The sequence below is a fragment of the Hevea brasiliensis genome, chromosome 7 (assembly GCF_030052815.1).
Source record: "Hevea brasiliensis isolate MT/VB/25A 57/8 chromosome 7, ASM3005281v1, whole genome shotgun sequence".
NCBI lineage: Eukaryota > Viridiplantae > Streptophyta > Magnoliopsida > Malpighiales > Euphorbiaceae > Hevea > Hevea brasiliensis.
In genome coordinates this window covers 101,620,403-101,643,733 of record NC_079499.1, presented here as the reverse complement: position 1 = coordinate 101,643,733, position 23,331 = coordinate 101,620,403, and the positions used below count along the sequence as shown (strand labels likewise).

The 23,331-nt window shown below is 32.1% G+C and overlaps 2 protein-coding genes across 5 annotated transcripts; both read left to right on the top strand.

Moving 5' to 3' along the window:
- The first annotated feature begins 2,285 nt into the window (after positions 1 to 2,285).
- On the top strand, positions 2,286 to 7,076 carry LOC110671012 (uncharacterized). Of its 2 annotated transcripts, none has more exons than XM_058150343.1 (5): positions 2,286 to 2,779; positions 3,675 to 5,004; positions 5,626 to 5,829; positions 5,927 to 6,078; positions 6,265 to 7,076. In XM_058150343.1, the coding sequence occupies exons 2-5, from the start codon at positions 3,750 to 3,752 to the stop codon at positions 6,712 to 6,714; spliced, it is 2,061 nt and encodes a 686-aa protein (XP_058006326.1). In that variant the 5' UTR covers positions 2,286 to 2,779; positions 3,675 to 3,749; the 3' UTR covers positions 6,715 to 7,076. The 2 variants fall into 2 exon arrangements, with proteins under 2 accessions (XP_058006326.1, XP_058006325.1); XM_058150342.1 differs by having other exon boundaries at positions 5,909 to 6,078.
- Positions 7,077 to 7,998: 922 nt separating this feature from the next.
- Positions 7,999 to 14,952, top strand: LOC110671035 (uncharacterized). Of its 3 annotated transcripts, none has more exons than XM_058150338.1 (10): positions 7,999 to 8,402; positions 8,483 to 8,511; positions 8,636 to 8,682; positions 8,942 to 9,009; positions 9,865 to 9,903; positions 10,346 to 10,482; positions 11,672 to 11,762; positions 13,058 to 13,129; positions 13,976 to 14,088; positions 14,496 to 14,952. In XM_058150338.1, the coding sequence occupies exons 1-10, from the start codon at positions 8,323 to 8,325 to the stop codon at positions 14,603 to 14,605; spliced, it is 786 nt and encodes a 261-aa protein (XP_058006321.1). In that variant the 5' UTR covers positions 7,999 to 8,322; the 3' UTR covers positions 14,606 to 14,952. The 3 variants fall into 3 exon arrangements, with proteins under 3 accessions (XP_058006321.1, XP_058006319.1, XP_058006320.1); XM_058150336.1 differs by having other exon boundaries at positions 14,475 to 14,952; XM_058150337.1 differs by having other exon boundaries at positions 8,000 to 8,402; positions 14,490 to 14,952.
- Positions 14,953 to 23,331: the final 8,379 nt, after the last annotated feature.

Below are 23,331 nucleotides of genomic sequence, written 5' to 3'. Positions count from 1 at the left end.
AAATTTTAAATAATTACGTGTTTGAATAAAGTGTTTATAAATGGCTAATAAATAATTGACATGTTTAATTAAAAAAATACCTTAAAAATATATCTATTAGTAAAATAATTGAAAAATAAATTAAATTATATATGTGATAAAACATTAAAAATTAAATAATAACAGCATAATAAAATATTTGATCAATATATAGTGGAGTCAATTGGCATACTCATTTTTTTTTAGAAATTTTTCATATATATTATTATGGAAAGTTATTTATATGACTCGTTAAAATAATTTTTGATCCCATTAAATATTTGAAAATATTATTATATTTAATAAATTTAAATACATTGATCACTTTACCTTAGACATCTATTATTTTAATATTTTAAAATTAATAATAAAATCTAAAAAATTAAAAATTTATTTACTAAAGCTATATTTAATAATATTAGCTGTTTTAGTAACCGTTAACAATTTTAATAGCTGTCAACTGTTTTATTAATTGTTAATTATTAGATATTAAGTGTTAATGATTAGTTGTTTATATAGTTGTTAAAAGCAGAAACGTTCGGTAAAGATAACTACTGATTTAACTGTTAAATATAAAAATAATTATATCATCTTGTTGACTTTTGTCAAAATATTCTCTCAAATTTAATAACATTAACAATAAATTAATTATACAACACAAAATGTAAATTCATCAAGTATAATTATAAATTTAATATTATAGTGAGAATTTATTATTTTATAATTTTTTTTCTACTCTATATTATTATATATTGAAATTTTACATTTTTTTCTTATTAGATAAATTATTATTATCTATAATATTTTTTCTCTTATAATTAAGTAAAATATTTTTTTTATCTCATTAACTTAATTTTCTTTACTCCATTCCTATCACAAGCATCATGTGTATAAACACTAAAATGAAAAATTAATTCCAATTTTTTTTTCCCTTAACTTATAACAATTAAGCCCAATTTAGCTTGAAGTGGTCCCACTTCAAGCTTAAACGGGCAACGTAGGTCTCGAGGGCTGATGAGAAAATTTAGGAAATTAAAAATTAACCGAAATTAATATAAATTAATTAAAAAAAATTAATTGATTGAATTATAATTGTCATTTCTATGATAATTTTATGATTATTTTTTTAATATAAATAAATAATTTTATTTTAAAATCTAAGTTTCACAAAATTTTACGTTTATTTACGTAAATTTATGTAGAATATTTTTTAATTTTTATAAAATAATTACTTTACAAAAATATATTAAATTAATAAAAATAAAATATATACTTTAAAACATATATATATATATATATTAAATTTACAATGAACTGAATTATTTGATTTTAATAAGAAAAAATAATCTCACTATTTTTAATTTAAAATAATATTTTATTATATCATTTATAAAAACTATATACTTATAAAGTGTAATTATTTTTATTAATTTATGAAAGTTGTTAGAAAATAATTATTATACAAAAATATATTAGTTTATCTAAAAATATAAATATTTTTGAAATAAAATAGTCCTATTTTATTTTAAATAAAATAACTATAAAAATTATCAACTTATAAAATTAATAATTATTAAAATCCAAACATGATAACATATTGAACATTAAAAAAAAAGCAAAAAATTTATTACTTATTATTTTTAATAAAAATTTTCCATCAATGTATAATTATTAAACTATAATTATACAATTTGAATTATTCCAATTATTTGATTGAATTATTCAAATTATCTTGATTAATAATATACCATATGACTCTAAAAAAATAGGAAGATGATAAGGAAAAATAAAGTTAAAAAAGATTTAATTCAAAATTGATAAACATTAAAATTTTAGAAGTTTATTATTCTATTACGTATACAGTCTGCTTAATTATTTCATATATTAGAGTATTAAAAAATAATATTTTTTTAATTATTTTTTTAATCTAAATTTGCAATAATATAATTCTTTTACTATTTAAAGCCACTTAAACACGTGATATATGATTTTTACCATAGATATTACTGCATTTTTATTTGAGTGATTGATAACATAAAGAAGGAAAATTTTATCGGATTTTAATTTAATAATTATTAATATATAAAAAACAAAAAATAGTAATTTTATAGAAATAAATTAAATTACAATTACTGAAATGACAAAATTAACAAAATTATTGATTACCGAGAAAATTTATCTCACCGCATCTGGCTATCCATCAGGGCATAATCGGTATTGCACAAGGGAAATCAGTATTTCAAGACGCAGGGCTCAGAGTACCCATTCTTACAATTTATTTTTCGACAACACAAGCCAACTCTGCAACCAAAAAAAAAAACAAAGAAACCCTAATTTCATTTTTTCATATTTTCTCCCTAAAAAAAAAAAAAAAATTCCTGTATTGGATAAAAGGAAGAGAAAAAAAAATCCAACGGAAGCTGTTTCTTTTTTTCATTTTCGTATCTCTAGAAACCTTTGTTGCTTTTCCCCTCTTGTACATTTGATTCTCATGTTTTCTTAGTTTTAGTTGGTTTTGTTCATTTTGTTTTCAGGAATCAGAGCAGCTCCGAGACGCAGATTGTTGGGTCTTTTGTTGTTTGGGGGCTGCGATAAATTACTGTTTGGCCTGTCTTTTGTTGTGGGCTTCTGTTGTTTTTCTTGCTGCTTTTGTTTCTATACGTCTGACGGTGGATTTTATGTTGTGAAATTAGGGTTTCACACATATCCCATTCTGTTGTGAGCCTTTTGGGTGATTGCGAGCTGCTAATCAAATATTCCAGTGAGTTATCGCTTAAATTATGTTTAATCGCTTTTTCTTTTTTTGGTAATTCGGCTGTGATTTGTTGTTGAATTAAGTGTCTAATGCTTGTCAGTGAATAATGTTCTTGGTTTTTTGCTGAATTTCTCAATTCCCAAAGTGAAACTGGTTTGAGTGATATTGGTATGTTTTTCTTTTAACATGCATTTGAAAATTTTCATGTTTTTACAATGGGATTGAGGGCAACGTGGTTATTAATTTATTAATGTATACTATTGTATAGTCTAGTTTTTATTTTTAACATGTTTGGAAAGATGGGTATGGTATGGTTCAGTAAAATAAATATAAAGATTACTAAAATACCCACCGTTGTTAATGTTTTAAATATCTAAATAGTTTAAAGAATACGATAATAATTAAAATTTTAGAAATTGTATGAGGATAAAATGTTAATATAAAAATTTTAAATCATCTCGAACCACTGATTTGATGGATTGAAACCTATGGTGAAGTGATGGTTAGGAAATCATCATTTTACAATCCAAAATCATCTTTTTTCAAGAATAAACAAAACAAACAAGGAGGAAAACCTTACGATATATTATGAAACCATGATCTAAAACATAGTGTTAGAGATTATCTATATTTGATGTTTTTGTTGTTGTATTTTATTTTAAAATTATATTTTCCATTGATATTGCAGTACTATGCTTAACAACAACCCCAAAAAAAAAAAAAAAAAAAGAGAGAAAAAAAAAACCTTTCTGTTTCATTTCCTAGGATATTAAATTGGTTCTGCAGCTAAGCAATCCATGCTTTTTCAACGTTGGGTTGCTTTTTCTGACATGGTACATTTGGTGTGTAATTTTAATTTATTATGGGGGTCTCTTACCATTGTTGTATGCTTCACTGTCAGATCACAAGTGGCTGCTTGCGTGTTGAATTTTTATGTTTTGTTAAGGATTGTGAAAGTGATTTTAGCTGGAAAAGGATGTCATCAAAATACCCAACTATTGACAGTCGACCAATAGAACAATGGAAGGTTACAGAGTTAAAGGAAGAACTTAAGAGGCGAAAATTGACAACAAAAGGATTGAAGGATGATTTAATAAAACGTTTAGGCGAAGCACTTCTCATTGAGAGGGAAAATGATGCAAAAGATGTGGATGCTGATATTGATCTTGATAAACAGCCTGTAGATGGGACAAAATTTTCTGAGGCAGTGCCAGTTGTTTCTGATGCAGCTAAAGTTGACATGAATGTTGTTGCTGAAAAAACTGAGAATGTGGGTGATATTAAGGTTCAGGTTGATATCAATGATAGTGCTGAAGCCACAGGTCAAGAACCTAGTGAAGGTATCATAATAGGAGGTGTTGATTCTTCTATGGTTGATGGGGAGCACACTGTTCCTGCAGCTACTCTGGAGATCAGCACTACAGTTTCTGAGAGTGTAGCATCTGAAGAAACATTGGGTGGGCAAGATGCACAAAATTCTGAAACACAGGAATTGAATGGAGATTCTAAGCTCGTGCTGGACAATGAGGATACGAAGCCTCAGCTGGACCTTCAGGATTCGAAATCCCAGCTGGACTATGATGAATCAAAGCCCCAGCTGGAGAATGAGGGTTTGAGGGCTCCACACGAGGTTGCCACACTTGACTCTTCTGCTCCAAACAACCAGGTATCTGAGGTCAGCCCTAATTTAGGGTTTCAAGTAAAATCTGATTCTATTTCTACTGATTCTGTGTCAATTAATGAAAAGATTGAACTAAAGGATAATATAAATGCTGATAATGTCAAATTAGAACTAGATGTTGTTAAGCCTGAGATGGTGGAACCATCATCCAATAATGTCATCCCAGTTGGTGGCGAATCATATCCAATGGATGTTGAGGAGCCACAAGAGAAGAAGGCATCTGTTGAAGAGAAAGATGACAGCAATTCTACAAATCCAGATATGAGCAAGAAAAATGATATTATAGATGTGGGGTACTCGGAAAAATTAAATTTAGACAGAAGTTCTGGTGATGATTCTATGGAGGAGGATGTTGTGGAGAGTAAGCAAATTGATTCAAATTATAACTCCGATGATGTAGGAGACAAAAGTGAGAAAAGTGGAATGCATGTTGTGAATGAGGAAAATACTGTTGATGTTGTGGGGAGCAACTTGTCTTTAGACCAAAAGGAAATGAATGTTGAGAATAAAACTCTTCCTGCTGTGCCTGCTGAGAAAAGAAAGCTTAACGGTGAGCTTTGCATTCTGAGTTTCCCCTCTTCTCCTTCATATTTACTCCTTTGCAAATTCCTTATGCCATATGTTCTACACTTTACTCATGTTCCTTTAACATGGTGTTGCTATTAGAATAGTTTTTATCTTCATTTTGCGATATGAATATTTTCTTTATGACCATGAGTGCATGCAAATTTTCATAATTTTTCCTCTTCATAACTGATGCAATATATCAGGTTATCAGTTAATAATTTTCCGCACAGGTAGACTTACGCTTTTGAAAACATTAGGGCTGTTTTGGTATCAATGCTGTTTTTGGTTTGGTTGTTAATTGTTATCCAAATAATAAAAGAATTGTATATGTGAAAACATGTTGATTAAACAGGTGAAAGCCATTTTTTGGTGGTTTGGTTGTTAACCAAATAATAAAAATATTTCTGACCCCCAATTGATAAAATTAAAAGAATTGGTCAAAATTCTTACATGTGTGAAAGTTGAGTTTTTTTTTTTTTTTTTTAACTCAGTAATCCGTGTATATATATATATATATATATATATATATATATATATATATATATTCTGTATGATGATAACTGGGTTCCTCATGTTCTTTTGGCATAATGAGTGTTTTTTGCAGATCAAGATGCTGTTGAAAGTGCTGAGCCTTTAAAGAGGCAACGCAGATGGAAATCTGAAGGCCTTAAGGTGCCTGAACATCAAAGCTCTAATGTAGCACCTGCCACTACGCCCAAGGATGCATCTCAGCCTACTCTTTCTAGACGCAACTTCTCACGATCCGACTCCTCCGTTAGTGTTGAGGATGCACCAAGAAAACGTGTCGGTAAGTTGTGGTTTCTTTCTTAGTGGATTAATACAGATGTATCTGGGAGCGGTTGTAATCGAAACTTACTGAGTTTTAGCTTTTTATTGTTTGGCAGTTCCACCATCACAAAAGCCTCAAACTAATTCCCTCAGAATTGATAATTTTGTGCGACCTTTTACCCTGAAAGCTGTCCAAGAACTTCTAGGCAAAACTGGGAAGGTCACTAGTTTCTGGATGGACCAAATCAAAACCCATTGCTATGTTAGTGTAAGGCTTCTCTCTTTCCCATTGTCTATGGGACTCCAATAGCAAGTTTTTAATTTTGCTGTCTATTTAAATGCAGAAGAATCTTTTTTATTGGGACCAGCAAGATGCATTTGATGGTCTTTGGCATGTATATGTTGTTGAATCTCTGTCCTAATTTTTTGTATGCGGGGAAAATTCTTGTTGCAGTACTCATCTGTTGAAGAAGCTATAGAGACTAGAAATGCTGTGTATAACCTACAATGGCCTTCAAATGGTGGGCGTCTTTTAGCGGCTGAGTTTGTTGACCCAAAGGAAGTAAAAATAAAAGTGGAGGCTCCTCCAGCTACGCCCGTCACTCCTGGTGCTACTGCTGCTCCATCTTTGCTGGAGGCTTCTCCCCGTCAGCAGGTTTCTAGGCAACAACTTCCACCCCCACCTCCCCTTCCATCTCCACCACCTCTGTCTAACCCTTCTCTGGCTAAGGAACGGCTTGCTCATCCGCAGCCACCTCCACTTCCAGAGAAACATGACCCTCCAATTGTTACTCTGGATGATCTCTTTCGGAAAACTAGAGCAACTCCTCGGATCTATTATCTTCCGTTGTCTGAAAAACAAGTGGCAGCAAAACTTGCTGAACGGGGCAAAAACGCCAAGTAATAGGGATCAGTCATTCAGTCTATCATTTACTTCCGTAGCTGCTCTTAGGATTTTCGTATGGGATGGTCAGTATGTTAGATAAATGGTTAGATAGTATCACATAATCGAGTCTTTGCAGGTGTTGCTTATAGAAGGAATTGTTCCAGCCAAAGCAGAAAGGGATGTGGTTCGATTGATGGATTTTTGGTTTTGGAAGACTGCCTTTTAAAGGCTTAAGTTTTATTTTAGTGCTGGAAAACATGACTTGAGAACTCGTGTATGGGCCGATCCACCCACCTGTGATCATATCGTGTATTGCTATTGAACAAGAGTTCCTTCTTATCCTGTTTTACAAGAATTTAACTTTTGCATTGAACTTAAAATGGTGGAATCTAATTTCCGACTGATGATAATTGGCCAAATATATATTTTGATTGATTTATATCTCAACTTAATAAAAACGTATCACTTGAACATAAGTTTGCACAATCAGCAAAACAGTGAAGATGCATCTCACGCGGTAGCGAGTGAAGGTGAATTATTTTGTTGACTTGGCGCCTATAATGACCATCTTTCTCAGCGCTACGCTTGCTATTATTATTTTCCCTCTCATTCTTTGGTTCTTTCTTTTGTACTTGCTTTGGAAGATTTATACAAAGAATCTCACCATCAAATTTTCCAGTGATCTTTTCTATGTCTGAAATTTTCTGGTGCTTTATATGTCTTCTTGAAATATATATATTTGTTGTTGTTGACTAGCCTTTCTCTACTCATTGTTATTTGACCGAACCTATTATCAAATTAAAGCTTCACTTCTTCCTTTCTAAAATCTAAAAATGAAAAAAATGAATTTATATAAATTTGAAAGACTACCAAATTAGAGAAGTGGAATACCAAGAATAGTTATAGAAGGATGAAAAAGGAATACCAGGAAGATCGACAAGGAGATAATGGCTATGAGAGTCCTCTGTCCAAGCAGCGGAAGATACAAACTCTTCAATTGCATAGTAATCTCTCATATTTTTAAGGAAAAAAAAGGTGTAGTTTTTAATTCTCAAAGTTACAAATTAATCCTTAGGATGCAATTTGCATTTTTCTTAATAAACAAAAATTCCTGGCATAATAAATCACCAATTTATATTATTTAATTAAAATATATAATACATTTTCAAAAAAATATATATATATATATATAATAATGTGAGTAATTTTGGGGAAATTTTTTTTTCTTCAAATACTATTAGGGACTGAAGTGTAATTTACATTTTATTTGCCTAAATTAAAAGAAAACCGTTTGCAAAAAAAGGAACACTCTAGGATGCACCTGAATATCACGTGCTTGCATAAACCCTAGTAGGCTGCTGCTCCCTGCGGTGAAGGTTCAAAGGTTTCTGTTTCAGCTCTTATAGATCGGCCAAGCAAACTTTGTAACTCGGACACCTGCGCAAATAGCTCTCACAGATCCCAATTGTCTGTTTTTCCGGCAATTCTACTCCTCTTTCTTTTCCAGGAAAACGCTGTTTGGCAAGAAAATCGTAGACCTTTCTCTTTCTCTTCCTTGTATTCCCTCTTAACTCTCTCGTATTAGATTCGGTTGGTGATTTGTTCTCGCTCCATTCACGACCAAAAATGGGTCGTAACAAACCCAGGCGATCTAAAACTCACAATTCTCATCGTGGACAATCCAGCCGGACCAGTCACCTTGAAAGGTAATTCCTTTTTAACCTCAAATTTCATATCATTGTTGGGAATTCCTTGTTTTGAAATTGAATTTCCTCCAATTTTGCAGGGAAGATGAGTCTCTCCCATCTGATCAAGGTATTACTTCGTCAGTCCTTTTTTTCTTACTTTTTTTTTTAATCAGGTGTTTGAAACTTTGAAATATATTTGCTGTGGTGGTATTCGTTTTTCCTTTTTTAATTAAGTTTCTTACTATTTGTAGTTCCTGAAGAGGTTACAAATGTGCCCAGAATTCAGCTTGCAATGTGGGTATGCGTCCTTTTACTCCTCTCTCTCTCTCTCTCTCTGCTCCATGCGTTTTGATGTCCTTTTGTCTTTAATATCCCCTTATGTTAATAGGATTTTTTAACCAGTTTTCTTGTATCTCAATTGATATATCGTACTCAGCAATATCAATTTCTAGATGGTTTTATACTATAGAATGTAACTTGAATTTCAGTTAAGAATGGAGTTGGTGATTAAACTTGATGTTAGCATTCGATATAATCAGTTGTAATGTGTTGTTCAGGACTTTGGACAGTGTGACGCGAAAAGGTGTACAGGGCGCAAGCTCGCAAGATTTGGTTTGTTGAAAGAAAGTATCTGTATAACCTTTTTCTTCTAGTTTAATATTTCAGCTGATTGTATTCTTATTATGCTTAATAGGAGTTTGTCTTATGTGATCGCATCATATGGCCAATGATAAGATCTCGTATGGTCCTTTGTGGACCACAATTGAATGATGTTATTTAACATGCTTGAATATGGAAGAGCACTCTTATGCACAAAACCTCTTTCATAATAAGTTGGTCACCAATTCACAATAACTACTAAGAATATGATGACGACTTCAATAGTTAATGTATTACTTTTCTTTTCTTTTGGTACTGTGTGGTGCAGAAGTTGTTGGATTATGATACGGGTGTTTTATATGTAGAAGGGGAGTTGTATTAAAGATGTTGATATTTCTTCTGAGAAGGTTGATAGAAAATGTAACAGATGCCAAAATAAAGTAAAGAGAAAACTACAAAGAACTAGGTTTCAGATTCTCAAAATAGTGTTTTATCGACCATATATCTCTTTATTTTGCTGTGGGTTATGTGTCAGTTGATCTAAGTAATTTTCATGTTGTTGAAAAGTTGGTGGTCCATTGTTGTATAAAGATAAATATGTGATGTCATTTTCCCTCACTCATGATATGCTCATCACTTTAATTAGTAGCAAAGATTGTCGGTTGATATCACTTCAGAGTTTAAAACCTCGAGGCACCATTTGCTATCCTGAACTTTATTTCACGGCATTGTTCAACAAGCTCAAATATGAAATGATATCAAGTGCAGTCACTTCACATATTTGAAGGATCAGTTGGTTAATGTGTTTGTATGCATTACTAATGCAAAATAGATTGTTTCTCATGCCATTAAATGGATTATTGAATGATTTTATGCAGGAGTTGCGTGTCAGTAGTGGTTTTGGTGGCATTGTTTTAAGGTAACACCAGCAACTTTTCTTCATTAACATATATAAGTTTCTGATGTAGCTTCTTCCTCTTGAATGGTTTCTCTTCCAATCCATTTTTTCATGCTTCTTTTTGTCCAATTGTTATGCCTTAATGTGCCCTTGAATCTCAGTTTGTCTAATGATTTGAGCTCAGAAGAACGCAATTTATTATTGATTGGATGTTCTGTATGGTTGATTTTGAAAAGTGATGCCAACTGGGAGATAGGGAGTGGTGCAAGATTGACTAATGCTTAGAATAATTGTTTTTATGCCGCACATTGTTAAAAATTATAATCGAGTCAATAATGCAAATTGTGGGACCAGTTGCTATATTTTTCTTCTTAAAGTTCCCCCATGGTTTATATGGGGCTTGAGAGGTTGTTCATGAAATTTTTTATTCATCTTATTATCTGCTGCTTGTCTTTGCTGGCAGTCCTGTTGGGAGTCAATGCGTCTCTAAAGAAGATTATTGCTTAATAGAGAGGAGAGGATTAGCTGTTGTGGATTGCTCATGGGCACGCTTGAATGATGTACCATTTGTGAAACTGCGCTGTGCTGCTCCTCGCTTGTGTATGAACATTAATTCATCATAAGTTAACCCTTTTAAAAGAATCTTATTTTACAAAAGCACATAACTACATGCCCTTTCTTTTTCCTTTTCGAGAATTATGTATATACATCTTGTGCTAGTTTTGCATTTGGGCTACTTCTGAATATAATTATTCATTTTATGCTTCACTACTGTTTGTAATGATTATCATCACATGTATTTGAAGATCTACATAACATCTTTATTGTTCGATTCCTTCAAGTAATCATCATGAGCATGGAATTCATTTGCATAGTTTCATTACATAATCATGAGAATGTAGTTATCCTCTTTGAATTTGAGGATTTATTTTCATTTGTGTGACTCAATTTGTTGAACTTTCAAGTTGGATTTGACCTTATTTGTAGTGTTGAGTATTGTCATTGACATTGATGAAAAGAAATTTTTCTAAAGGTTAGGTCTTGATCATTTATTTGTATCCCAAAATTGTGTTTGCTGTTGCCTGTTGTTATATTGTGGAGTTGCTTTTTAATATTGAACAATAGACAAGTCATTAATCTTGTAAGTTGATGAACGGACTATGTTGCTCTGGAAAATGAGTCATTAATCTTGTGTTTGCAGTGGTTTTGAAAATGTATTGGGCGATGGAATAAAATTAAGATACAGCATACACAAAATTTGTGATAATCAACTATTCTTTTCAGGAATGAGAAGGAACTCGACTTAAAGCCATGATGAAAGGATTTTTTTTCCCCAATGGCTTTTTGATAGTTAAGTCTTGCAAAGTAGGTTGCTCCTTATTAGGCGATTAGGAATGGACATCAGCAATTATGTAAACATTTTTCCCTGACAATGTTTGTGTATATAGTTTTTTACTTACATAAGGAAAACCTGGTTTTACTTTCGGTCTTTTATTTCTTTAATTTGGTCTTTTATTTCTTGATGGTTCGGAGAATGGCTGTTTACTTATGGACATCTGAAATAGAAGATAATCACGGTTACATGATCATGTTGGGACCGCTACCTATTGATTTGAAGCGTGATATCGTGCTATTCAATGGTGTTACATCAAAACTAAAGATCACATTTTCTTTACAACATTAATGTGATTTGAATATCAGTGATTTTATAGAATTAAGTGATTATTCCATGCTTAGATGTCCAATGGATGTCTGCTCATGATTTTTTTTTTCTTTTTATTAATTGCAGTACCATGGCTTGTAGCAGCGAACCCAGTAAATTATGGTCGACCCTGTGAGCTCTCTTGTGTAGAAGCATTATCTGCAGCTTTGATAATATGGTGAAAAAATTTCCAACTCAAATTCACATGAAATGGTTGTCATGTACTATTGCTGTGATGCGTTTTTATTTCTCCCTTTATATCCTGTTGATTTACAAATAATTGTTAACTTAGCTAAGATATAATTTTAGACTGAAGTTAGCCTAAAATTTGTTATCTGTTTATTTAAAGTTTAGGTGAGACAGTTGTGTAACAGCTTAAGGAGAGGCTCAATCTGAGACCACTCCTGTTTCTGCCAAAGGTTTTAGATGATAAAGAGTGTGCTTTGCTATTGCATTCCACTGAAGCAGACTGTTTCACATAACGAGGAAAATCCCTCTAGCATGTAGTGAGGCTATAGCCTTTAGCCATTAAAATCTTTCATGTGGGAGAAGTTTGGTAAAAACTAGTGACATTTGAATTCTTTTTTTCTTTTTTTTTTTTTTTAATTTTTGGTTGACAAATCATTTTCTGACAGTGCTAATGAAAGATATTGTCATTTCTTTCATTGTTTTCAAGAGAATTTATCTTCAAAATAGTTTTTGTTAACTCAGCAAGCAACTTTGTAAAAAATATGGGATTTTTGGCTAGTTCACCGTTTGATAAACTCTTCTAAGAGAAAATCATCTGAAGTTTCATATCTTAGAAGACAGTTTTCCCTTTTATCCTATCAGAATATATTTCTTAAAAATAGGAACCAAATGAACTCTTAATATCTTCTTCATGCTGAAAATAAAGAGATATATAAGGTATGAAAAACCAAAGCAAGATATGATATTTATGTCAGTCTAAGTAGTATTAATTGGCAGCTGTGGCAAGGTGGTTATGTTAATGCTGACAGTTGTGATAGTGGCACATGTATTTGTTGTGCTGGTATACAGGTGATTTTGGTGAAACAAGAGAGTACAGTTTAAGTAGGTGACTGGATTGTGGAGGTGCTAAAGGCAGTCATCTTATTTATTGTTAGTTTGGATGATCATAATTGATATAGCATATAGCTGTTACTTCAACTGCTCACATTAATCTAAAGTACCGTTTACGGATAAGGATTCTTGAACATTCGTTTGACACTTTGATGCTTCAACTTGAAGGGAAAATCTATGAAATCATGAAAAGTCTGACCTTTGGACATGCATATGGATCAGATATTCGTAACCAAGTCTAAGCCATCTTCAAAAAGTAACCCGTTTCTTACACAATGTTCATAATATTGGTAGATATTGTTCAAGATTGCTTTTTTGTTGGGTAAGAGTCACGAATTCATGTTGTTAGTCAAAATATCTGTGATTTAACGCTGCTGTTATATTTTCTGACAGTGGGGAAAAGGAAACTGCAAATTTGTTGCTGGGCAAGTTCAAATGGGGTCATGCATTCCTGAGCCTCAATAGGTACTTGCTTTCTTTTTTTTTTTTTTCTTTTTTTTTATTTACATAAATGTTTTACGAAGCATGGTTATCTTTGAAACTCAAATCAGCCTAAATTTGTTAATTATATCTTAAATCATGAGAAAACAAAAATTAAATGTCCTTTGAACTCTGTTATGCATAAGCACTTTGAACTCTGTTATGCATAAGCATAGAACGGATCAGTCAAGGACTATTTGAAGGCTATAGGTTCTGCTCCTTGAAGTGCTGTTTTATTCATTTATTTTATTTTTTGGTACATCAGAAATTCTTAAGGGAAGTGCATATATTATTACTTTGGCATATGTTTTTCTGTGCTTTAAAAAAAATTCTTACAATGCTTTTCTTATATCTGATTTTCTGGAACGGGAAGAGTTAGGATTGGTGTCGTCTTGTTTGCTCTGAATTTCATGTTTGCCATCCTTTTGTTGTAAAAAAATAAAAAATGAAAAAAAAAAAACCCTATTATCATGTATCAATTGATAATCATGAAGTTACAAGAGGACAAGGAATTTTTTAGACAAGTTTTATTGGGATGTTCAATTTGATGATATAACTGGCTTGAGAAGTCACTGTTGAGAGACAAATTTGTAATGGTTAGAAGCATAAGTGAACTTTTGGAAAATAATACTCTGTGTGTTTTGTGTGTGTATATAGTTATCTATATTAATAATAGGGGTTGGAAGAAAAAAGGAGGAAAGAGGGGGTGCATTTTCTAGTGACATTCTCATGTTGGAATGGTTTCATATCTATGTGGAGTTTGGCATTGCTCTTGATATACGTCATAACATTAAATTCTTTTCATTTTGTTTTGGTTTCCAATTGATGCAGGGAACTTCTAAAGGCATACTCTGAGTGTGAAAATAGTGCGGCCATTATTTCTGTTCAAAATGATTGGCTTTCCCTGCAAAATCAGGTTCCAAAAGCTGTCCCAGATGTTGAAGGTACTTTTTTGCTGGTACTCGAGATTTCTCTTTTCACATCATAATGCTACTTTTATAGGTCTTATATATGAAAATAATGCAATGCCATTTCTATTATTAACTGTAAAAGAAGTGTATTGTTTACCTCCACACTGAATATCCTTATCCAATGGGATAGCTGATCTGCTGTTCTGGAATTGGTGAGCCACTGAGAAAATCTTGAGTGTAATTTAGTAATCTGGAAATATTGGTTTATACCATCTTCCCTAATTTTGCTATGCCTGTGACTTTGAATTATGCTAATAATGACTGCAAGTTTGGCCTCTGATTACATTGCTGATTATACTAAATTTACTAACATTTGTGGGACACTTCCTAAAAATTAGTTATATAATGAAGAATGTCAGCTTTCTGTGCTATAGGAGCAGAAACAAGCAAAGATGAGGATGCTTCTAGTGATTCAGAAGATGGACTTCCACCGCTAGAAAGGAATATGAACCATTTGAACTTTCAGGAAAGTGATGATGAAAGTGAATAGACAGAATCCTACTACAAATTGGAAGACATCGTGAGGGGCAACAAGAACAGCTCCACTCCCACATCAGCCACCTCTAACACATCCCAGATCAGTCGGCTCATTTACCATCACATTTACCTCCAGGGAAACTTGACCCTCCGATTGCTACTCTGGGTGATTCATCTTGTAAAACCAAATTATTATATATTACGAAAACGCACAACTTTTTTACTTTTTTACTGTTCCTAGTAAAAAATGTAATTTTATCCTTTTTATTTATTATTATTATTATTATTATTATTATTATTATTATTAAAGGAAAACAAAGTGAAAAATCCTCTCTACCCTTGCTTTTTTTTGGTTATATATAGCACGTGTTAACTGTAGAGGTGTTATTGTTTCTATGATTTCTGATTTTAATTGTCAGATAACAATCAATGTTCATATATCAAATAATCATCTTTTAAATAAAATTTATGAAAAAAACAATTTCTAAATCCTAAAGAGTTTTTGCTTTTTTAATAGTCGAATAATATAATAACAAATAATTTTAACATATATATATCAATTCAAATTATTTTTTCTCACTTCAATTTATATTTTAATTTTAATTACTTTCAAATTATTTAGTTATTATTATTATTGAAATAATTTTGAAATTTATTGATTAATAACAATGTTGTGATAATTTTCTCTATTGTATTTTTTTTATTGTCTTTATTTTTATTTTTATTTTATTATTAAAAATTAATATTTTATTTTTAATTTTTACATGATGTGTCTTGAATATCTAACTCTCTAGAATATTATTTTTAATTAATTGAATTTTTGAATTAAAATGAATGCTTGAATCCTTTTAAATTTTTATATAGGTATTATATTTTATTAATTGAAATTTTAAATTTTTATTTATTTATTTATTTTAATATTTAAGTCATTTATATGATCATAAATAAATTGATTTTTGTATAATTTTTACTTTTTTATTTTCAATTTAATTGTTTTTAATTATTTAATTGTTTAATTTGCATTCATTATTATTGTTTTTCTTAAATCAGTTTTAAGATTATATTATTTTATGATAAAATAAATTTTACTTTATTAATCTATTTGAGCATTATTTTTTTCTAAAATTTTGATTAAAATTATTATTTTTTGTTATAATAATAATAATAATAATAATAAATATTATTATTATTATTATTATTATTATTATTATTATCTTTTAAAATATTTAAAAATAATATTTATAAACTTTTTATAATATCTATTTAGAGTTAAATGTATAATTATAAATAATAAATAATTAAATTTACTTTGCTTATATTTAATTTATTTTTTAATAATTAAAAATATTTTAAAACAATATGCATATATATTATTATTTTTATATACTAAACTTATTACCTTAAGAATAATAGTAGACATATTTTTTTTGTTACTTTTTTAAACCATCATTACTACTATTTTCTTTTAAAATTATACTCTACAATTAATTATTTTTTCTTTTGAAATTATTTGTTTATTCTATGTATTATAATTAATAAATAATAAATATAATATTATTAATGTAACACCCTTAATTTTTAAATTAATTATTGTATAGGTAGCTATTAATATTTTATTTTATTTAAATTTTGAGAAATTTTTTGAAATTTTTTGAATTTTTGAAATCAGGTTTGATTTTTCGAAAATATAAAACTTTGATGATTTTTAAAAATTTATTTAAAGATCACGTGGTAAAACTAAAAATATATTTAGATTCTACGAATTTTGCTGAGTTTTCTAAAATTTTTTTGAAATTTTTGGGCCTCATTTTCGGTTTCAAGGCTGAGTAAAAAATTCAATTTCAGGTATCTTGAATCGAACTGGCCGAATCGAACCGAATCGAGTCGGATCGACAGAATCGAACCGACATTTTCTTTTTCTTCCCTCTCCTCCCTCAGGCGCTCGACACCCTCACTTCTCTCTCCGTTTTCTCTCTCCTCCCCTCGCCGGCTAGCCACCGCTCCAGCCTTCACAGGTCGCCGACGCACCTCCAGGACACCTTCCCGCCGCTGGTCGACGCTCTAGGCCGCCGAAAAATGGCTCCAAAAACTCCCCTTCGAGCGCGCCCCGTTTCGGCTTCCCGGGCCTATTCCGGCCCATCCTATAACAATCCAAATTTCCTAAAAAAATATATTTTTATAAATTTTCTTTTATTGAGCTAATAATTTATTGATATTTTACTCATGAATTTAAATTAATATTTTTACAATGTTAATTTGTGTTAAATGGGTATTATTTTTAAATGTATTATTATTTTTATCATTATTATTATTATTTATTTATATGACTATTTTTAAACATCCATATTAAATGTTTAACAAAATATTATTTTATATTATTAACAATTGATTTAGTGGTCACTAATTTTATTATTATTATTATTATTATTATTATTATTATTATTATTATTATTATTATCAATTTAAATGTATTAAAGAAAAATTAGGGACTTATGTGAACAAACAAGAAAAGTTCATGGATTTTAATAACATTAAAAGTAAAAAAAAAAACCCTGAAAATTTAAAACGCAGTAGCCCCCCCTCCCCCCCCCCCCCCAACACTCTCTCTCCCCGACTCCACTCTCCCCCTCACTTTCTCCCCCCAACTTCCGTCCGGCTGGCCAGCATCAGTGCCGGTGACATACCGCCGGCCTTCCCCCATGTCAGAACAACCACCAGACGGTGGCAGCACCCAGCAGGAGGTGGCAGAAAGAGAGAGAAGGAGAGAGGAAAGAGAGGAGAGAGGGAGAGAGCGCGTGACAGGGGCCCTACTTTGCAGCGTCGCCCCGGCCGACTCCCGCGGCCGTTTCAAGTGATTTCAAGTGCCACGGACTCCCAAGATAATGAACTTTCAGATGAGATCAGTGACACCCCGTTTGGTGGCCGGAGGAAAGAGAACCGGCGAGGAAAAGCTGGAAGAAAATCATATGGGTTTCTCAATTTTCGATCACTTTTTTGGTGATCCGACCTTCAGATCGGAAATCCGAGACCACCGATGGACCCTTCAAGATGGAACCGGCCCTGCTCCGATCGGATACCATTGGAAAAAAGCGATAATCGGACGGTTCAAATCGCTTGGTGAGATTTTCGAACTTTTTCGATTCCCAAAATTTAAAAATAATTTTATGATAATTATTAACAATTTTTAAGCATAATTTAGGTGCAATCGGATCGAAGATAGCTCACTGGTGTCGGGACCGCATTTTCAGCCAGATCCGGCTGCCCAGCAACCCGTCTCAGAACGTGGTCGATATTATAGTCAATCCTAACATTTTCAGACGTTCTGGATGCATTCCAGGTGTCAGATTTGGCATAGATAAACTCGAACTCCAACTTACTCATTTTCGGCTAATACTAATTTAGAATAAAAATTCATAAAATATTTATGGGTGATTATAAAATTATAATTCTTTTTTCAATAGTCTTATAACCCTATTAAGAACCGCGAGGCAAAATTTTTATAATTTTTAGAGCTCATTTGGGTAGTTTTTGTAAAAGGGTTAGTTGTATGGACTAAATGATAATTTTCTAAATTATGGTTGTTGACTGTTTGGGTGGGCTCAGGAGGGGCCTTGTGATGTGATTGAGTAGTGATTGTGTGATTTACGGATTTAGCAGTGTTATTTGAATCTTTTTGTAGGTTGGGTAGGTCCTAGGTATAGGGGAGATTCTGCTGAATTTTCGGCATAAATTAGGTTGTATGTTATTTCTTTAGAGTCTTATTTTGAATTAATACTAATAAATCTATAATATAATTATCTAGGTGATTGAGGTCAGCTATTTTCTTCCAACCAACAGCTACAATAGCCTCTGATACACTGTGAGTAAAATATTAATTTTAATTATAATTTCGATATTATTATATGTTCAAGCATGCCCATGCATCACTTATAAATATGTATCTATGTAGTTAAACACTAGGCACGTTCTATATTGCATTCATAATTGATGAAGTGCCATGGATGTTGTTGTGGTAATTTGGAGCAGTGTGCGTGCGTTGGCGTGCGTATGGTATGGTATTGGATACGGACATGACAGGTAGACACGGCTTGAGAGACACTCGCTGGGACCCCACATTTGATTTATTAAGTGAAAGTCCGGCTTGAGAAACACTCGCTGGCAGAGGTTGGATTAAGAGGGCTGTATAGGGGGTTAGCTCCCATATATGTACTGTCTGAACATTACTGGGTGTGTGAGTGCTCCAAATTACCTTTTTGCTGTTATGATGTGATGTGTATGAAAATTTTGATAGTGTTGCATTCCACTCCTTAGAATGCATTAGCTTTAGAAAGCTATAGAAATTATAGTTAAATTTGGTATTTTACTCTCTGAGTTGAACGCTCACTCCTATTCACCTATTTTTCCAGGCTACGGGAGAAGTTCTTTTATAGAGCAACCTGCTTTCTTCCTTGCAGGTTTAACGTCGGTTATTTAATTGTTTTTATTATTTTTTCTAAATTTGAAATCTAGAACTCCGCATGTGTTAGCAGTAGTATAGACCCTGTTAGGAATTGTGTTAATTTAAATTCTTGAGGTTAATAAATAAAGATTTGTATGATACTTAAACAATTTGTAAATGATGTAACCGGCTTGAGTTGGGCTCCCCTAATTTAAGTTTCTGATAAATATTGGGTTAAGTTGACCTAGAATAAAATTATAATATTTTAATTTAAATTATTTTTATATGCATGTTGGGCCTAGTTATGGATTTGAGAACAGTAAGTCTTACTACGGGCCTCGAGGGCTTTATGCTGGCCCAGGTCCTAGTGTCTGTCCGGCCCATAGGTTGGGTCATAACAAATCCGGCCACCGATTGGACCGGGTCTTGTCCCAAAACACATCTACACCTCGAGAGCTTTCCATAGACACCAAAAACATAAAAATCCATCGAGCTGTTTGTCCAATTTTTGCTTGGGAAATTTTGGCCCATTTTGATTTTTGGGCTAGATTTCTCGAAAATCGTAAACCTCACAAAAAATCTGAGAGTACTGGAGTGCTCCACTCGACGAGAGCTTCGTGGCAATACCCATTTCGAATTTTTCTGATACCGTTTTCCGGTGGGTCCAGCGAAACTTCGCAGTATTTTTCCGAGCATTTAATGAGTTTAGAAAATTTCGTAAAAATTATATGCTAACCCCCGTGTTGTGAGCTTCACGTAGGTACCTTCAATTCATGGAAATTCAACAGTTGCTTGGGTCTGTAATTTTGGGCCGAGCAGACAGGCTACCGAAAATGTTTCAGAATTGAGTCGAAATTATAGGCTATCCCACCATTTTCAGACGTTCCAGACGCGTCCCCAATGTCAGAATTGGCATAGGCAAACCTAAACCATACTTTTTCTTAATTATCTAGTGCCTGATTTTGATTAAAAATCTATAAAATATTCATTGTAGGTTAGAAAACTATAATAACTTTTGCATTAGCTTAATAATATTGCTAAGGACCACGGGGCAAAGTTTTAGAATTTTTAAAGCTCATTTGGGTAGTTTTTGCAAAAGGGGTAATTGTAGGGATTAAATTGTAATTTTTCAAATTGTGGTTGTTGACTGTTTGGATGGGCCCAGGAGGGACCATGTGATGTGATTGAGTTGTGGATGTGTGACTTGTAGATACAGAAGTGCATTTTGAGCCCTTTTGCAGGTTGGGTAGGTCCTAGGTATAAGGGAGACTCTGCCAGATTTTCGGCACGACTTAGGGTGTCTTTGGTCTTTTCCAAACTTGTATTGAGTCAAATATATTAAACAACTGTAATGAAATTGTTAGGTGAGCTGGGACAACCTTCCTCCTCCACCCAGCCACCGCAGTGACCTCGGTTCAAGTTTGTGAGTAAAATATTAATTTTAATTATAATTTCAATATTATTATATGTTCAAGCATGCCCATGCATCACTTATAAATATGTATCTATGTAGTTAAATACTAGGCATATTTTATATTGCATTCTTAATTAATGAAATGCCATGGATGTTGTTTGTAATAATTTAGAGCAGTGTGCGTGCGTTGGCGTGCGTGTGGTGTGCAGTATTGGGTATGGATAGGATGGGTGGACACAGCTTGAGAGACACTCACTGGAACCCAGTCCTTTATGGATAAGTCGGAGTAGGCACGACTCGAGATGATCTTACTAGCCCCCGCATTTGGATTATCATGCGAAAGTCCGGCTTGAGAAACACTAGCTAGCAGAGGTTGGATTAAGAGAGCTGTATAGGGGATCAGCTCCCATATATGTACTGTTTGAACATTATTGGGTGTGTGAGTGCTCCAAATTGCGTTTTTGCTGTTATGATGTGATTTATATGAAAATTATAATGATGTTGCATTCCACTCTTTAGGATGCATTAGCTTTAGATAGCTATAGAAATTGTAGTTATAATTGGTATTTTACTTTCTAAGTCAAATGCTCACTCCTGTTCATCTTATTTTTCCAGGCTACAGGAGGATTACTTGTTGTGACTAACCTACTCCTCTTCTTCACAGGTCAATTAGTAATATCTAATGTATTTTATACAATTAAGTCAAATTTTAGACTCCACATCTATTAAGAGTATTTTAACCAATTTAGGACTGTAATATAATATTGTGTTGAATTTGTAAGAACATTAAATGTATGCTTGACTGGCTTGGATGAGGGAGCTAAGCTCTCATTGGATTTTATGATATTATGAGTATGTGGAGGGTGAGCTGAGCTCCTCAAATGACTATATATTGTGTTTACAGGTCCGGCGAATCAAAAACTCCCCTTGTATGATCCCTATTATGGCCGAACTTTGTCTGGTTGAATTCTTAAAATTGGGCTTAAATTAGGCCTTAGCATTGGGTTAAAGAATAGTTAGGCTTACTACGGACCTCGGGGGCTTTAGACTGACCCAGGTCCTAGTGCCGGTCCAGCCATAGGTTGTGTCGTGACAAATGTGGTATCAGAACTTAAGCTGTCACACCCCACCCCTCCGTAAGATATAACATGATCCCGTAGTATACCTAATAAATTATCGTACTTTGCCTACCGATAATCTATTAAAAATACTACAAGAGATTTTGGCAAAATAATTCCATTTAACAATCTAGCGTGGTTACAAAAATTTAAACTAAGTGTTTTCAAATCCAATATCTGTCATAAAACTTTTTAGGAATAATTAAGCATTTTTAAAATTTTGCGGTGATGCCATAAACTTTATTTGACATTAATTTAATATTTAAAAATTTCACAAAAATTTCGGTAGAGTGCCGGCTAGAAATTTAGAAAACAGTTCTTCAAAACCTGCAGAAAAACACTTCTTATAATTTATTTCAACCAAAACTTCATTTAAAGTAACACAACCCAATCTCATCATAAAGAAAATAATTCATTATGTACAATACTCAGAAAGAAACTTAAATACTTGCATTCATTGAGATAACAAAATTTATATTACAAAAGAAATTTATATAATTAAGTCCCTAATTAATAGTATAATTTTTTTTTCATTTTATTATAATCCCAAAATAATATTACAAGTGTTTCTGTACAACTGCTAGAATATGGTTACATACATATAATTACATAATTACACCAAAACTTAACATACAAGGGTATACCTAGGCTATACTCGTAAATAACTTCAATCCACTGCTTCAAGTGTCCTCACTCAGCTGTTATATCTTTACTTTCACTTGCGACAGCACACAAAACTGTCGCTGAGCGATGAATTCAGTGGTGCACAACAAATAAATTAAAATTTAATATAAAATATACTTTGACAAATCATAACAAAAAGGCTCAAAATATTTAATTTCTTCAAAATTCATAAAATTAAAATTGATAATTCCAATCACACAAATTATTTGATGAATAGCGTTTGATCGAGTAATAACAATTTATCCAATTCATAATAAAGCAATTGAAATATTTATATTTTTCTTGAACCATGAAACAATATATCATTTTCCAACCACTAACAAATATTTGTTTCAATCACATTTTATCAAAGTATGCATGATTTAAGGATGTTGAAAACATTCACATAGCTTAGAGCATGACACTAAAACAATATCGGGTTGTACACCACAACAAAGCCAATTCTCCCAATAACCAAAGGCTAAAGGGGTATACATGGGCTAGCTAGCAAGTATGAGTACTCATTCAATTCTTCCTCAACTAGCACACACCTCAACACTTCAGCTAGAGAGGGAATAACATGTTCATCCCATTAGACAAGCTAATGAAGAATTCAATCACATTGCTATGTCTACTGTGGTTTCAAATCATATTCAAAATAATTTCTATTCACAAAAGGTATTTACAAATCACTAAACATATTTAATCATTGTAAATTTATGCACATGGTTGGCAACACATTAAATTCACAATTTATAATTCTTAAAACCATGCAATAAATTCTTAAATGCATAGAAGAAAATATAATTAAATCATACAAAGTTATTCAATGAATTAAAGTTCTTGTACGCAAGAGAAAATACAATTATCAAGTTCACTCAAAACCCATTATAAATTTAAAATATAGAAATAGGCTAGTTGTACACAAACCTCTTTTGTCTGCCTTGATTTATCCCAATTTCTCATTCTTTCTCGGATGACTTCTTTCCAACTGAAACACATAATTTTAAAGTGTTTCACCATCCTTCCAAACCATTTCTAATAATTAACCCAATAATTAAACTTTGCATATTTAATTTTACTCATCTTTGTGTTTATGGCTATGG

Coding starts and splice junctions, on each gene's coding strand:
- LOC110671012 (XM_058150342.1), top strand. CDS start 3,750: ATGTCATCAAAATACCCAACTATTGACAGTCGACCAATAGAACAATGG. Junction 5,005..5,625: donor TGAGAAAAGAAAGCTTAACG/GTGAGCTTTGCA, acceptor TGTTTTTTGCAG/ATCAAGATGCTGTTGAAAGT. Junction 5,830..5,908: donor TGCACCAAGAAAACGTGTCG/GTAAGTTGTGGT, acceptor ACTGAGTTTTAG/CTTTTTATTGTTTGGCAGTT.
- LOC110671035 (XM_058150336.1), top strand. CDS start 8,323: ATGGGTCGTAACAAACCCAGGCGATCTAAAACTCACAATTCTCATCGT. Junction 9,904..10,345: donor TTTGGTGGCATTGTTTTAAG/GTAACACCAGCA, acceptor CTTTGCTGGCAG/TCCTGTTGGGAGTCAATGCG. Junction 10,483..11,671: donor CTGTGCTGCTCCTCGCTTGT/GTATGAACATTA, acceptor TATTAATTGCAG/TACCATGGCTTGTAGCAGCG.